Raw genomic sequence first — 15,976 nt, 5'->3', positions numbered from 1 at the left:
GACACAACTTCATAGGATTGGAAGAGCTCATTGAGTTTATTTAAGGAATACAAAAGGGACTGAAAGTGTCACTGGCATGTATACCCACACACACACACTTACACACATGCACACATCCTAAGCAACATTGCTCCAGAGGTTGGCATCATCTGCTCGAGGTCTTCAGATTTCAGAGTCAGGTGTGGATCTTGGGGACTTGAAGAGATCCAGGCTATGAAGAAGAAACAGTGATGGGGAGGGGTCCAGCAGCCCTCCCCTTGCCCACCAGGCCCTAGGAGCCCTGTTCCCTCTCCCTCCCTGAGAGCCAGCAGCCACTGTCATTCGTGCCTATCTCCCTCCCTCCCCCCTTTCCCTAGGGGCAGTCCCAGCTCACCTGGCCACCTGAGGATCACCTGGCACTCCAGGTGCCCATGCGGCCGCCTCCTCCCCAGGCTGGGTCTGGCCCATCGGGATTATCCATGTTCTCGTAAGAGTCTGCATCTGGATAGGACCAGGGAGGAGAACACGGGTGGCACTGGAAGTAGGCTGGGAGGCAAAGTCAGCCCAGGGGACAGCAGGGGACAGCGGCAGAAGCACCCACCTTCCTCATGATTGGGTCCAGGCTGGCCCCGAATGGTGCGGAGCTGGGGGGCTGCATACAGGAGCCCTCTCATATCCTCATAGGACTGGGACCCTGCTTGGGCGGGGGATGGAGAATTGGAGGCTAGGGCACGGGAAGTACAGCCTATGGTAAGGAGGAAGAATGAGGGGCAGAGGAAGGTGAGGGGCATCACCTATGCTGTGCTGGGAAGGGGTGATTCGGTCAGCATCGGGTTTGGGACCCCGGTTAGCTGTAGAGTCACGGCTAGATATGGGTTAGATTATGGCTAGAGAAGGGGTCACGAACAGAACTGGGCTGGGCATGGTGGCTCACACCTGTAATCCCGGCACTTCGGGAGGCCGAGGCGGGCAGATCATTAGAGGTAAGGAGTCTGAGACCAGTCTGGCCAACATGGTGAAACCCTGTCTCTACTGAAGATACAAAAATTAGCCAGGTGTGGTGGCAAACATCTGTAATCCCAGCTACTCAGGAGGCTGAGGCATGAGAATCGCTTGAACCTGGGAGGCAGAGGTGGCAACTGCACTACAGCCTGGGCAACAGAGCGAGACTCCAATTCAAAAAAAAGAGAAAAAAGAAAAAACTGGAAGGAGTCAGAGTCATGAAGAAGCTGCAGAGTGAGCTGGGGTCCAAGTTGAGGTCTGCACTGAGGGGCTGAGGTGAGGTGGAGGTCAAGTCCAGCTTGATACTGGATCAGGATCGGTGTTGATATTCATAGTTAGGGAGGGGGTAAATATTGGGGGTCAGGATGGGGGATGGGGCTTAGTATTGAGGTGAGAGGAGTCAAATCCAAGGTCAGTATTGGGTTCGGGTTCGGGGTCAAGGTCAGGTCAAAGTTGGGTCTGGTGTCAGAGCTCAGGCCAGGTCACCCAAGCTGGGTAAGGCAGTCTGGTCGAAAGTATCTCTCACCCAGGGAAGTTGCTTCCCGGCTGGGGTCCCAGGCTGACCCATGGGGGCTCAGGAAGTCTGGAAAGGGAAGAGGGAGGTTACTATTCCTCCCGGCCTCCTGGCGTCCTCCACCTCCCCCCTAGACTGTTGCCATCCTCACACACACCCATTGTCCTGGCGACCGGCTGGGTCAGCTCTTCATCCTCGTTCTCGTAAGACTCAGCTGTGGCAGAAGAGAGAGAACTCCAGGGACCCCCTCTAGGGGTGTCACAGCGCTGCAATTACACCTAAGTCTCTGAGGTCCCACAAAGGCCCCAAGTTACCGTTAGAGAAAGAGTCTTCATCCTCAGGACCCAGGGGCTCGTCCTCAGGGTTCTCGTAGCCGCTGCCATCTGGTGGAGAAGGAGGGGTGTCCATGGGAGTCCACAGGCCACCGCAGAGAGGCGGGGGACCACGGAGGAGGGCAGCCTTACCCTGGGAGAGCTGGTCCTGCCCAAAGTTGGAGTCGTTCTCATAGAACTCGGAGCCCTCCTCACTGTCGGGCTCCTCATAGCCCTCCCCTTCCTCTTCTTCTGGGCCTAGGGGTTTCGGGATGGGGATGGGGAACCGAGTTACGCCCCCTCTCCTCCAGGCCCCAGTCCACTATTTGGGCCACAGACCGCTCCAACCCCCTCTATGTGGGGAACGACCCTTCCCTCCCCCAATCATTCACCCGCTCCCGGAGGGCTCCGGGACCCCACGGCTCCATCCACCTGGACGTCGCTGCTTGGATTTCCATAAGACGGGGCGGTGCCCCCCAGGCCTGCGGCCCAACGCTGGGCGCGTCCTGGCGAGAGGGGCGGGCGTTGTAAGACGGGGTCAGAAGAGATGGGGGCGGTCAAGGCTAAGGGTCCGCGCGGCGGGGCACGGGGAGAGAATGCTTTGGGCTCTGCGAATGGACTCTGAGTCTAGGCACCTGGCCTTGAACCATAGGGCGGGATCTAAATCTAGGGCCAAGGCCTTCAGTTCTGGGGCGAGGTTCTGCTTCTGATTTGGACTTCAGGCTCTGGGTCCTGGGGGCGTGGCTCTGAGCCCTGGAGGCGGGGCATTGTTCTAGGGGTGGGGCTCATAGATGGGCGGGACTACCCTCCCCGGTGGCGGAGTTCCGAGCTCCAGAAGGCATGGCGCACAGCGGATTGGAGGGATGAGGACAGTGTGGGTGGAGCCCTGGATCTGGGGCGGAGCTATAGGCTGGAGGGGCGGTGCCTCTTACCGAGGCCTGAGGTGGGTGTGGGGAGAGATAGCACGTTCCCATACTGGTTCTGGGGCCCGCTTCCTGGGGGAGGCGTCACTTTGAAGAACCTGGCGGGAGAAGGGGAAGTGCACGGTGAGGGCCGACTTGGAATGGAATGGCGAACCCACTCAAGATTCTGTCCAGGCCTTCAGAGATTAAACGTGATCACTTGTGTTGGGACAGCCAATAGAGGAGTCTGAGATGATCATTTCCAAGGAGGTCTTCACAGAGGAGGTAGCTTTGGAGCTGGGCTTTGAGGTTGGGCAGTATTTGAAACAGTAGAGACGGAGCAAAGAACCCCTGGGCAGAGGAAACAGTAAGTGCAAGGCATAAAGTGAAGGTGGAGGGTGTTACCGAGGGGTGCACTGGTTGCATTACCTCCTGGTGGGGTCAGTCATTCGCTTTCTTTTCCTCCTCAGGACCAGGGCTGGTGGGAGTTAAAGGGAGTGATCAGAGGAGGCGCTGCTTGGCAGGGTGAGGATTTGTGGGGCCAGGTACTGCGGAGGTCACTTGGTTCAACAGAGAAGACAGGAGTTCAAATTGCAAGGGGGACGGGCGCGGTGGCTAGTGCCTGTAACCCCAGCACTTTGGGAGGCCGAGGTGGACGGATCATTTGAAGTCAAGAGTTCGAGACCAGCCTGGCCAACATGGTGAAACTTCGTCTTTACTAAAAATATAAAAATTAGCTGGACGTGGTGGTGGGCGCCTGTGATCCTAGCTACTAGGGAGGCTGAGGCAAGAGAATCGCTTGAACCCAGGAGGTGGAGGTTGCAGTGAGCAGAGATCATGCCATTGCACTCCAACATGGGCAACAGAGCAAAAACTCCATCTCAAAAAAAAAAAAAAAAAAAAAAAAAGTTTGAGGGAGCCAGGCGCTGTAGCTCACGCCTATATTCCCAGCACTTTAGGAAGATGAGGCCAGCGAATTGCCTAAGCTCAGGAGTTCAAGACCAGCGTGGGCAATGTGGCGAAACCCTGTCTCTACTAAAAATATAAAAAATCGGCTGGGTGCGGTGGCACACACTTGTAGTCCCAGCAACTCAGGAGGCTGAGGCCCAAGAATCACTTGAGCCTGGGAGGCAGAGGTTACAGTGAGCTCAGATTGTGCCACTGCACTCCAGCTGGGGTGACAGAATGAGACCCTGTCTCAAAAAAAAAAAAAAAAAATGCAAGAGGCTTGGGAAGTTTGAGGGAGGCTAGAGGAAGACTGGGGGGAACAGGATTCTGGGGTCTTGCAGGGAGGGATGGGAGGAAAGAAAGATGGTTGTCAGACTGGCCAAAGCCGGCTTATCCTGGGGAAGATGGTGTAGGGTTTGGACAGACCCACTGGGGACATGACTCACCTCTTTGAAGTTGAAGAATGCCCACAAGGGAACACAGGCAGAAGATCAGATAAGTCAAAGTCACAGCTGGGACCTTCCAGCCACCAATCCTCAGCAGCCAGTGCCATAGTGCTAGGGGGAAGGGGCTATGAGATGAGGACCCCAGGCTGGCATCTTACGTTCCAATCCCGAGATCTCAAAGAACCGCAAGTCTGGGGCACAGAGGCAAGACACAGACTTGGCGAGGTGCAGTGGTCCACGCCTGTAATCCCAGCACTTTGGGAGGCCAAGGCGGGTGGATCACTTGAGGTCAGGAGTTCGAGACCAGCCTGGCCAACATGGTGAAACCCTGTCTCTACTAAAAATACAAAAAAATTAGCTAGGTATGGTGGCGGGCGCCTGTAATCCCAGCTACTTGGGAGGCTGAGGCAGGAGTATCGCTTGAACCCGGGAGTGGAGATTTCAGTGAGCGGAGATCACTGCACTCCAGCCTGGGCAACAAGAGCGAAACTCTGTCTCAAGAGAAAAAAAAAAAGACAGACTCAAAGTCCCAAACTGTGAGAAAGGCTCTCCTCTCTCTAAGGAGTCATGTCCCAGGAGGTCAGGGATTGTCACAGAGCCTGGCACATGACATGGGGCAGTGTCTTTTGAGTAAATCACAGACAAACCATGGCTGTATTTAGAGGCAATGTGTGGATTGAGGAGAGCATAATGATCAGTTTCCTGCTGCAATTAAGGACAGTCACAGTCAAAGTGAAGGGCAGAGTTGAGTTTGCAAGGTTACAGTTGGGATCCAGCACATTGCTTGGATCAAGTTTTGAGTGAAAGTTGGGGTTGAGTTTGTAAATTGCGGTTAGGATAGCATGATAGGATTGTATGAAGGAGAGAGAACTGGCAGAACACTGTGACCAGTTTGCTGGACAGGGTGAGGAAAAGGAAGGATGCCCAGGTTCTTAGCCTGGGCAAGGGAGCAGGTGGTGGTGCCCTCTGCTTGCACAGGGCCACCAAGAAGACTATACTTGGGGAAGACATTGAGTTTGATTTTGTATCTGTTGAGCCTGAGGTGTCCATAGGACATCAAATGGCACAGGGGACGGCTGAATATGGAGCCTGGAATAGAGTCACCAAGGCATAGTGACCCAAAAAGCCATTGGGAGTCAAGGTCAAATGGGAAAGCGTGCAGACAGGGATAAGAAGAGGGCCCAGGGCTCCAAGAGTGAGGAGTTGGAGAGGAAGGAAGACTCCACCCAAGCTGGTGGGCAGGCACAAGCAATGGTAGGTGAAGACCCAGAAAAGTAGTGTATTGGAAGCGAGGGAAGAAAGACTTGAAGTCTAGGCCAGGTGTGGTGGCTCACGCCTGTAATCCCAGTACTTTGGGAGGCCAAGGCAGGCGGATCACCTGAAGTTAGGAGTTCAAGACCAGCCTGGTCCAACATGGAGAAACCCCATCTCTACTAAAAATACAAAAATTAGGCCTGACCCTGCCCTGTGGCTCATGCCTGTAATCCCAGCACTTTGGGAGGCCGAGACGGGTGGATCACGAGGTCAGGAGTTCGAGACCAACCTGGCCAACATAATGAAACCCCGTCTCTACTAAAAATACAAAAAATTGGCCGGGCACAGTGGCTCAAGCCTGTAATCCCAGCACTTCAGGAGGCCGAGATGGGCAGATCATGAGGTCAGGAGATCGAGACCATCCTGGCTAACACGGTGAAACACCGTCTCTACTAAAAAATACAAAAAACTAGCCGGGTGAGGTGGCGGGTGCCTATAGTCCCAGCTACTCGGGAGGCTGAGGCAGGAGAATGGCGTAAACCCAGGAGGCGGAGCTTGCAGTGAGCTGAGATCCGGCCACTGCACTCTAGCCTGGGCGACAGAGCAAGACTCCATCTCAAAAAAAAAATACAGGCTGGGCGCAGTGGCTCAAGCCTGTAATCCCAGCACTTTGGGAGGCCGAGACGGGTGGATCACGAGGTCAGGAGATCGGGACCATCCTGGCTAACACAGTGAAACCCCGTCTCTACTAAAAAATACAAAAAAACTAGCCGGGCGAGGTGGCGGGCGCCTGTATTCCCAGCTACTCGGGAGGCTGAGGCAGGAGAATGGCCTGAACCCGGGAGGCGGAGCTTGCAGTGAGCTGAGATCCGGCCACTGCACTCCAGCAAGGGGGACAGAGTGAGACTCCGTCTCAAAACAAAAAAAAAAACAAAAAAAAAAAAAAAAAAAAGCCAGGCATGGTGGCGAGCGCCTGTAATCCCAGCTACTCGGGAGGCTGAGGCAGGAGAATCACTTGAACTTGGAAGGCGAAAGTTGCAGTGAGCTGAGATTGCACCATTGCACTCCAGCCTGGGTGACAGTGAAAGACTCCTCTCAAAAAAAAAAATTAGCCAGGTATGGTGGTGGGCACCTGTAATCCCAGCTATTCAGGAGGCTGAGGCAGGAGAATCGCTTGAACCTGGGAGGCGGAGGTTGCAGTGAGCCAAGACGAGATGGCACCACTGCACTCCAGCCTAGGCGACAGAGCAAGACTCCGTCAAAAAAAAAAAGAAAAGACTTGGAGTCAATGTTCTGTGTGGAAGTTGGGGTTTGGGGTGAGGCTGGGAGTAGCCCTCAGGTTGGGGGAACCTAAGATTGACTGGCTTTCACTTCTTGCCAGTACACCCCACACAGATGCCTCCCAGTTGAGAGAAACTCTACCTGGCCGAGCAGTGATCTCCAGGTAGAATGACTTGGTCCAGTTGCCACGGTGACAATAATACTTCCCAGCGTCTTGAGCTGTGGCCCGGGTCAACAACAGACCCGTGTCCACTACCCACATATCTCTGTCTGGGCGATCGTCCTTCAGCTCTAGGCTCAACAATGAGGACTTAGGCCCCTTGGGGCGCACATGGGTCCAGGAGAGGGGGCCCCTGGACACAGAGTCAGGGGGTACCCCACAGGACAGCCAGAGTGTGGAGCCCGGGGCCATGGTGAGGTCTGGGGCAGGGAGAGATAAGACGAGGAAAGCCTGATCCTCAGGGTCTCACACCTCTTCAGTTTCCCCTCCCCTCCGTCTCTGGACCCCCACTTCCTGGCATCTCCCCAATCATCACCTTACCCTGGCTCAGACTCTGGTTCAGGCTGTCCCTCGGTGGGCCACACACAGGCTCTCCCTCCCACATCTCAGGTCTGTCTTTGGCCCACACATACAGTTGGGAGCTGTTGAGTTTCCCAGAAGGGGAGCTGGGGCCCTCTGAGGACCTGTTCTTCAGGCCACAGCCCAGGCCACCTAGGTCCGAAACATTCCACCGGAACAGCTCCCCTGGGAAGAGACCCAGAACCAAATGCAGAGACACCCAGGAGAGGGAGAGAGAGAGAGACTCAAAGGCAGAGATAAATAGAGACAAAGACTCAGAGAGAGAGAGACAGAGAGAGAAGGCAGTGAGAGGTGGAGGGACAGGAAGCAGCTCATGCTGAAGCCACGAAGCCCCAGGAGTCTGCCCACCTAGCTCCGAGTTTCGCCCTCAATCCCTCCAGCCCCTCTCTCCAGCTCCATTGTGGCCGCGGACCTCTTCTGTCCATGGTGGCCTCCCTTCTCTCCTCCTGCCCCTGCCCTAGCCCGGCCAGCCCGGCCCTCACCGCTGCCCTCCACACTGACTGTCCAGCCAGGCTGCCAGGCCTTCTCAGAGGGGAGCCCCGGCTGGCATAGGTAGAAGCCCCCCGTCTGGTTAGAGACGTTGAAGATTAAAAGCCAGATGCCCAGGGGCCCCATGTGGATTCCCATGCCTGGCAGCCCCAGGCTGAGATTTAAGAAGGGTTCAAACGGGGAGTCCCGACACCAGACCAGCTGCTGAGTGGGGCCATCTGAGGTCCCCTCGAGGCACTGCAGCACAGCGTTATCTCCCTCTGTGGAGAGAGAGGGAGAGAGGTGTGGGCATGACGGGGGAACCTCCAAGCCCCCCCACTGCTCACACCGGGTTATAGATCAGAGGACTCCAAAAACTGGGAGTGGAGGAGCCGGCAGAGTCCTTCCAACCCCTCCCTGAATTTCACAAATAAGAAAATGGAGGCTCAGAGAGGGTAAGTTACTCAGCCAAGGACACCCAGCCACAACCCAAGTTTCCAGCCTCCATCCCTTCCCTTTCTGCCCTTTGGACATACCTTCTACCTTCACCACTAGAGGTTCCTGGGGCCTGACTTCCATGGGGGTGAGGAAGAGGAGGAAGAAGAGGAGGCAAGGAGGTGGCATGGTGGTCAGACTCCCCGGGGCACCCAGCTTCGCGCAGGGGATGCTGGGGTAGGCAGGGGCCTGGAGGGCACTGAACCATGGGTGTCTGCGGAGGCGGCAGGCAGTCCCCCCAGAGAGGAAGGGGGTGGTCACGCCTCAGGCCCCATTCTCCAGGAACCCTCCAGACTCACATTTGCCTCCTCCCTGCCACGCTGTTTTATTTTCATCCCAGCTCTCACCACCATGGGAAATGATCTTGTGGATTTACTTGTTCATTTCTGTTTTCTGCACAAGAATATGAGCCCCTTGGAGTGGAGACCGTGTTGTTCACCACTAATTGCAAGTGCCCTAGAACAGTGCTGGGTACATAGTAGGCACCTGATAAATATTTGTTGCCTGAGCGGATTCAGCCTTCAGGGCTCCCTCCTTCTCCCTCTCCCTCCTCCTCTGAACCCCGGGCTCTGAATCCATGTCTCTTCACTCACACACACCCCATTCATTCGTTCAGCAAACATTTTACCAGTCCTCCCTCTACCTCCACATCCACCCATTAATAGACTTTGGGTTCTAGCCGACCTGAGTTTGAATCTTGCACCTCCACTATTTGGCTAAACTTCATCATTTGAAACCTCAGTTTATTTCTCTGTCAACTGGGGATAATAATATTTCTATACAGGCTGGGCGAGGTGGCTCATGCCTGTAATCCCAGCACTTTGGAAGGCTGAGGCAGGCGATCACAGGAGGTCGGCAGTTGCAGACCAGCTTGGCCAATGTGGTGAAACCCCATCTCTACTAAAAATACAAAATTAGGCCAGGCGCGGTGGCACGCGCCTGTAATCCCAGAACTTTGGGAGGCAGAGGCAGACGGATCATGAGCTCAGGAGATCAAGACCATCCTGGCTAATATGGTGAAACCTGATCTCAACTAAAAATACAAAAAAATTAGCCAGGCGTGGTGGCCAGTGCCTGTAGTCCCAGCTACTCCGGAGGCTGAGGCAGGAGAATGGCGTCAACCCAAGAGGCGGAGCTTGCACTGACTCGAGATGGCGCCACTGCACTCCAGCCTGGGTGACAGAGTGAGACTCTGTTTCAAAAAAAGAAACAAAAGAAAACACTCCTATACAAATACTGTTTGTTTGTGAAGATTAAAAATGACAATATGTTCGGCACTATTAACCCAGTGTCCAGCACATAGCAAATCCTCAGTTAATGAGATACAAGTGCTTCCCTGCCTCAGGACCCTTGCACTTGCAGCCCTTCTTCCTGCATCTCTGCTGGGGGCTCTTTGGTTCTTTGCTGGACTGGTTCTTTTCATCACTCGGGTCTCAGTTCAAGTGGTACTTCTTCAAAGAGGCATTCCCTGTGCCCCCCGGTGCTTCAAAAATATATATATTATTATTTAAAAAAAAATATCGGCCAGGCGCAGTGGCTCAATTAATGGCTAAGAGCTCAAGTCATCCTGTCTCAGTTCCAAACCAGGTAAAACCCAGGCACAGTGGTGCATGCCTATGGTCCCAGGTCCTTGGGAGGCTGAGATAGAAGGATCGTTTGAGCCCAGGAGTTCAAGGCTGCAGTGCACCATGATTATGCCTAGGAATAGCCACTGTGCTCCAGCCTGGGCAACACAACAAGACCTTGTCTTTAAAAGAAAAATTGTTTTAAAAGAACCCAGGAGTTCTAACTCCTGGATCTGTTCTCATTCTGCCCCATGCCTCTCCTCTCTCTCTGTCTCTCTCTCTTTCTCTCTCTCTCTCTCTCTAACTCTCTATGTGCCTTTGTGTCTTTTTCACTGCTGCAGGGACTCAAAAAAAGAGTTCAGGGACCCAAGAGACCCACTTCCTCAGTGGCTGATTCCCAGGCCCATCTCACCAGGCTGTGACTTCCTGTTTGCTGTGGGCAAACCCCAGGGGACCCTCCCTACAGGTGGCAGGGCCCCCACTTCCCTTTGGCCAGTTGAGGGGGCTGGGGGGCGGAAGAGTGAAGCACTGGGGAATGAAGGGGGCAAGTAGCAGGACTCAATCTGCCTTTCATTCAACAAAATCTCTAATCCCCTCATTAGCTACCCAGCTGCCCAGACTAGCTTTCACTAGAGCATGTCATTCCCCTGCTTAAAACATGTCAGTTACAGCCAGACACAGAGGCTCAAGCCTGTAATCCCAACACTTTAGGAGACCAAGGCAAGAGGATCCCTTGAGGACCAGAATTTGAGACCAGCCTGTGCAACACAGCGAGACCCCATTTCTACAGAAAATTTTTTTTTTTTTTTTGAGACGGAGTCTCGCTCTGTCACCCAGGCTGGAGTGCAGTGGCCGGATCTCAGCTCACTGCAAGCTCCGCCTCCCGAGTTTACACCATTCTCCTGCCTCAGCCTCCTGAGTAGCTGGGACTACAGGCGCCCGCCACCGCGCCCGGCTAATTTTTTGTATTTTTTTTAATAGAGACGGGGTTTCACCGTGGTCTCGATCTCCTGACCTTGTGATCCGCCCGCCTCGGCCTCCCAAAGTGCTGGGATTACAGGCGTGAGGCACCGCGCCCGGCCCAGAAATTTTTTAAAACACAAAAAATGTCAGTTACTTTTCATCTACCTAAAATAAAAACTCCAACCCAAGGCCTAGTAGGCCAAGTGTTGCTGACCTACCTACATTTTCCACCTCATGCCTCACCACTCTCCCCCTTGCCAAGTGCTTCCCTGCCTCAGGACCCTTGCACTTGCAGCCCTTCTTCCTGCATCTCTGCTGGGGGCTCTTTGGTTCTTTGCTGGACTGGTTCTTTTCATCACTCGGGTCTCAGTTCAAGTGGTACTTCTTCAAAGAGGCCTTCCCTGTGCCCCCCGGTGCTTCAAAAATATATATATTATTATTTTAAAAAAAAGTATCGGCCAGGCGCAGTGGCTCAAGCCTGTAATCCCAGCACTTTGGGAGGCTGAGATGGGCGGATCACGAGGTCAGGAGATCGAGACCATCCTGGCTAACACGGTGAAATCCCGTCTCTACTAAAAAATACAAAAAATTAGCCGGGCGAGGGGGCGGGCGCCTGTAGTCCCAGCTACTCGGGAGGCTGAGGCAGGAGAATGGCGTAAACCTGGGAGGCGGAGCTTGCAGTGAGCTGAGATCCAGCCACTGCACTCCAGCCTAGGCAACACAGCGAGACTCCGTCTCAAAAAAAAAAAAAAAAAAAAAAAATCTCAGGCTGGGGGAGGTGACTCACACCTCCCAGCACTTTATGGGGTCAAGGCAGGCAGATTGCTTGTGCTCAGGAGTTGGAGACCAGCCTGGGCAATATGGCAAAACCTATCTCTACCAAAAATACAAAAAATTAGCCAGGTGTGGTGGCGCATGCCTGTGTTCCCAGCTATTTGGGAGGCTGAGGTGGGAGGATCGGGGGATGGAGGTTACAGTGAGCTGAGATGGCACCACTGCACTCTAGCCTGGGCAACAAGAGCCTCTCTCTCTATAGATAGATAGATAGATAGATAGATAGATAGATAGATAGATAGATAGATAGATAGATAGATAGATATTATATGTTGGCTGGGTGCGGTGGCTCACGCCTGTAATCCCAGCATTTTGGGAGGCCCAGATGGGCGGATCACTTGAGCCGGAGTTCAAGACCAGCCTGGGCAAAATGGAGAAATCCGTCTTTACTAAAAATACAAAGAAATGTATTTGGGCATGATGGTGCATACCTGTAGTCCCAGCTACTCAGGAGGCTGAGGTGGGAGGATCGCTTGAGCCCAGGAGTTCAAGTCTAGCCTGGGCAACATGGTAAAACCCCATCTCTACAGAAAATACAAAAAAAAAGACCAGGCACAGTGGTTCATGCCTGTAATCCCAGCACTTTGGGAGGCTGAAGCGGGCGGATCACTTGAGGTCAGGAGAACGAGACCAGCCTGGCCAACATGGTGAAACTCAGTATCTACTAAAAATACAAAAAAAAAAAAAAAAAAATAGCTCATGCCTATAATCCCAGCTACTCAAGAGGCTGAGCCAGGAGAATTGCCTGAACCCAGGAGGCGAAGGTTGCAGTGAGCCGAGATTGCGCCACTGGACTGCAGCCTGGATGACAGAGTGAGACTCTGTCTTGAAAAAAAAAAAAGAAGAAGAAAAAGAAAACCTCCTCAAATTCCCTTTACTCACATGCTTTTTTGATCTCATGCCCTTATTTCATTCTCAGCACTTGCCCCCAATCTCAAATTATGCATGTGTATTTGCTAGTCTTCTCATCTGCCTCCTGCACCAGAATGTTCTTTCTTTGAGAACAGAAATATTTACCATCCTTAGCTGTGAACAGGCATCTAGTAGACACTCGATAGGTATTTGCTGGATAAAGGAAAGAAAAGAAGTTAGGGGCCAGGCGAGGCGGCTCATGTAATCCCAGCACTTTGGGAGGCTGAGGGGGGCGGATCATTTGAGGTCAGGAGTTCAAGGCCAGCCTGGCCAACATGGTGAAACCCCATCTCTACTAAAAATACAAAAATTAGCTTGGTGTGGTGACGCGCACTTGTAATCCCAGCCACTTGGGAGGTCGAGGCAGGAGAATCGCTTGAACTTGAAAGGCGGAGGTTGCAGTGAGCAAAGATCGCGCCATTGCACTCCAGCCTGCGAGACAAGAGCAAAACTCCGTTTCAAAATAAAAAAAAAAACCAAAATAAGTTAGGAAGAAAACTCTCTCCCTTTTTTTTGTAGAGGCGAGAAAAACTTTTTTTATTCTCCTTTCTCACTACATTGCCCAGGCTGGTCTTGAACTCCTGGGCCCAAGAGATCCTCCTGCCTCAGTCTCCCAAAGTGCTGGGATTACAGGCATGAGTCACCATACCTAGCTGAAAGAAAATTTTCTTTTTTTTTTTTTTTTTTTTTTTTTGGAGACAGAGTCTCACTCTTGTTGCCCAGGCTGGAGTGCAATAATGCGATCTCGGCTCACTGCAACATCTGCCTCCCAGGTTCAAGTGATTCTCCTGCCTCAGCCACCCAAGCAGCTGGGATTACAGGCATGCACCACCACACTCAGCTAATTTTTCTATTTTTAGTAGCAACAAGGTTTCACCATGTTGGCCAGGCTGGTCTCGAACTCCTGACCTCAGGTGATCCACACGCCTCGGCCTCCCAAAGTGCTGGGATTGTAGGCATGAGCCACTGCATCCGGCCGAAAATTTTATTTTCTCTTCTCCCACATGCACTCTATCATCTAGGCTAGTCCATTTTATATCCTAAATATTGATAGAATCAATTTTCCCCTCTGAATCCTTTCTTCACAATCAGAAGCAATTCAACAGCCTCTCTCCTGGGCTCCCCGTCTCCTATGTCTTTTGGTTCCCATCTACACTCCGCATGTCAAGAGAACTTCTTCAATGTTAGTCATGTGCTTCCCCTGCTCAATGGCCTTCAGTGGCTCCCAGGGCCTGCAGGATAAACTCAAGCCTGAGAGCTGTCAGGAAGTCCCTCCCCAAACTGACGGGAGGATCATTTCTAGTCATCATTTCAGCCCCTTCCCCAGAAACCCTGCTGCATGCCCAGGGAGTCTGGATTGATTGATTGATTTTTATTTTTTTAAACAGGGTCTTGCTCTCTCGCTCAGGCTGGAGTGCAGTGGCACAATCAAGCTCACTGCAGCCTCAGCCTCCAGGGCTCAAGTAGATCTTCCCCGCCTCAGCCTCTTGAGTAGCTTGGAATACAGATGCACACCACCATGCCCAGCTAATTTTTTTTTTTTTTTTCTCTGTCGCCCAGGCTGGAGTGTAATGGCATGATCTCGGCTCGCTGCAACCTCCGCCTCCCGGGTTCAAGCAATTCTCCTGCCTCAGCCTCCCGAGTAGCTGGGACTACAGGCACGTGCCACCACACCCGGCTAATTTTTTGTATTTTTAGTAGAGATAGGGTTTCTCCGTGTTAGCCAGGATGGTCTTGATCTCCTAACCTTGTGATCTGCCCTCCTCAGCCTCCCAAAGTGCTGGGATTACAGGTGTGAGCCACCGCGCCTGGCCATGCCCAGCTAATTTTTAAATTTTTTGTAGAGATGAGGTCTCACTATGTTGTCCAGGCTGGTCTCGAACTCCTGGGCTCAAGTGATCCTCCTGCCATCAGCCTCCCAAAGTGCTAGCATCACAGGCGTGAGCCACCACATGCAGCCAGAGGTGGCCATTTTACTTAGGGTGATCAGGGAAGGCCTCACTGAGGAGGTAACATCTGAACCGAGACCCCGGCTCAAAGCTTGGTGGAAAACACTTGGTTTCATACTTGGTGAAAAAGTAAGTGCGTGTTTAGTTTTGTTCAAAACTGCCATATTATTTTTCCAGAGTGGCTATACCATTTCACATTTCCATCAACAAAAGATGAGAAACCCAGTTTCTCCACATACTCACAAGCATTTGGTGTTAGCGTTCTCATTTTAGCCATTCCAAGAAGTGCGTAGTGATGAAAGTGATTGTGGCTTTAATTTGTATTTCCCGAATAAATAGCTAATGATGTTTAACATCTTTTCATGCACATATTGCCACCTGTGAGAGCAGTGAAATGTCCATTCATATCCTTTGTCCATTTTCTTTATTTCAAGTTCTGGGATACACGTGTAGGATGTGCAGGTTTGTTACATAGGTAAACGTCTGCCATGGTAGTTTGCCACACACATCAACCCAACACCTAGGTATCAAGCCCAGTATGCATCAGCCACTCTTGCTAACGCTCTCCCTCCCCCCACCCAACTCCCACCCCACAGGCCCCCAAGTATGTAGTCCCCTCCCTGTGTCCATGTGTTCTCATTGTTCAGCTCCCACTTGTGAGAACATGTGTTTAGCTTTCTGTTCTTGCATTAATTTGCTGAGGATAACGGCTTCTAGCTCTATCCATGTCCCTGCAAAGGACATGATCTCATTCCTTTTTATGGCCGTATAGTATTCCATGGTGTATATGTACCACATTTTCTTTATCCAGTCCATCATTGATGGGCATTTGGGTTGAGTCCATGGCTTTGCTATTTTGAATAGTGCCGCAATGAACATACTCGTGCATTTATCTTTGTAATAGAATTATTTATATTCATTTAGGTATATACCCAGTAATGGGATTTCTGGGTCAAATTGTATTTCTGGTTCTAGGTCTTTGAGGAATCACCACATTGTCTTCCATAATGGTTGAACTAATTTACATTCCCACCAACAGTGTAAAAGCGTTCTACCTTTGGCCATTTTCAAACTGCATTGTCTGTTTTACAAAAATCACTCCAGCTGTTTTAAGGAGAATTAATTAATTAAAGAGCCGAGTCGACACTGTGGAAGTTCAGGAGAGGTGATGGGAGCTGGAACGGAGTGCTAGCGCTGGAGATGGAGAAAAAGGGGCACATTCTGGAATAGTCAGCACATTGGAAGTAGAGTTTACGGGACTTGCAGGAGGACACGAGAATCAAGGACTTTCAGGTTCCTGGCGTGTCCTTTACAGAGGGAGAAAAAGGTTTGGGGGAAGGGGAACCAAGGCTCTGGACATAAATCTGAATTGCCTGTCACCGTCCGGGTGGAGGTCACAGATAGAGCCTCATCTAGACACAGGCGGAGAGGAGAGGAGGGATTTGAAGGCGCTGGGAGGGGGAAAGGGGGGCCAGCAGGAAGCGGTGACTGGCTGAATAACAAAATGGGGGTGGGGACGTGCAAGTTTCAGACTCCGACTAACTACGCGGGGACTCCGAAGCGCTCAGAAAAA

At 52.2% G+C, this 15,976-nt stretch overlaps 2 protein-coding genes across 4 annotated transcripts in view; one reads left to right on the top strand and one right to left on the bottom strand.

Annotated features, from left to right (window-relative positions):
- TUFM (Tu translation elongation factor, mitochondrial) overlaps window positions 1-15,976 on the top strand; it is a 250,029-nt gene that overhangs the window by 147,577 nt on the left and 86,476 nt on the right. The gene's annotated exons all lie outside the window — the stretch shown is intronic.
- CD19 (CD19 molecule) lies at window positions 18-8,546 on the bottom strand. 3 transcript variants are annotated; one of them, XM_050773931.1, is made up of 15 exons: window positions 8,222-8,546; window positions 7,700-7,966; window positions 7,179-7,382; window positions 6,779-7,057; window positions 4,103-4,213; window positions 3,138-3,186; window positions 2,739-2,827; window positions 2,199-2,312; window positions 1,960-2,064; window positions 1,810-1,878; window positions 1,653-1,709; window positions 1,508-1,564; window positions 581-724; window positions 374-480; window positions 18-211 (listed from the first exon to the last, which is right to left on the bottom strand). In XM_050773931.1, the coding sequence occupies exons 1-14, from the start codon at window positions 8,307-8,309 to the stop codon at window positions 389-391; spliced, it is 1,725 nt and encodes a 574-aa protein (XP_050629888.1). In that variant the 5' UTR covers window positions 8,310-8,546; the 3' UTR covers window positions 18-211; window positions 374-388. The 3 variants fall into 3 exon arrangements, with proteins under 3 accessions (XP_050629888.1, XP_050629889.1, XP_050629890.1); XM_050773932.1 differs by having other exon boundaries at window positions 581-676; window positions 8,222-8,361; XM_050773933.1 differs by having other exon boundaries at window positions 581-673; window positions 8,222-8,360.

Source organism: Macaca thibetana, chromosome 20 (genome assembly GCF_024542745.1).
Source record: "Macaca thibetana thibetana isolate TM-01 chromosome 20, ASM2454274v1, whole genome shotgun sequence".
Taxonomy (NCBI): Eukaryota; Metazoa; Chordata; class Mammalia; order Primates; family Cercopithecidae; genus Macaca; species Macaca thibetana.
Note: the sequence above shows the minus strand (reverse complement) of the source record. Positions and strands in the feature narration are given on the sequence as shown.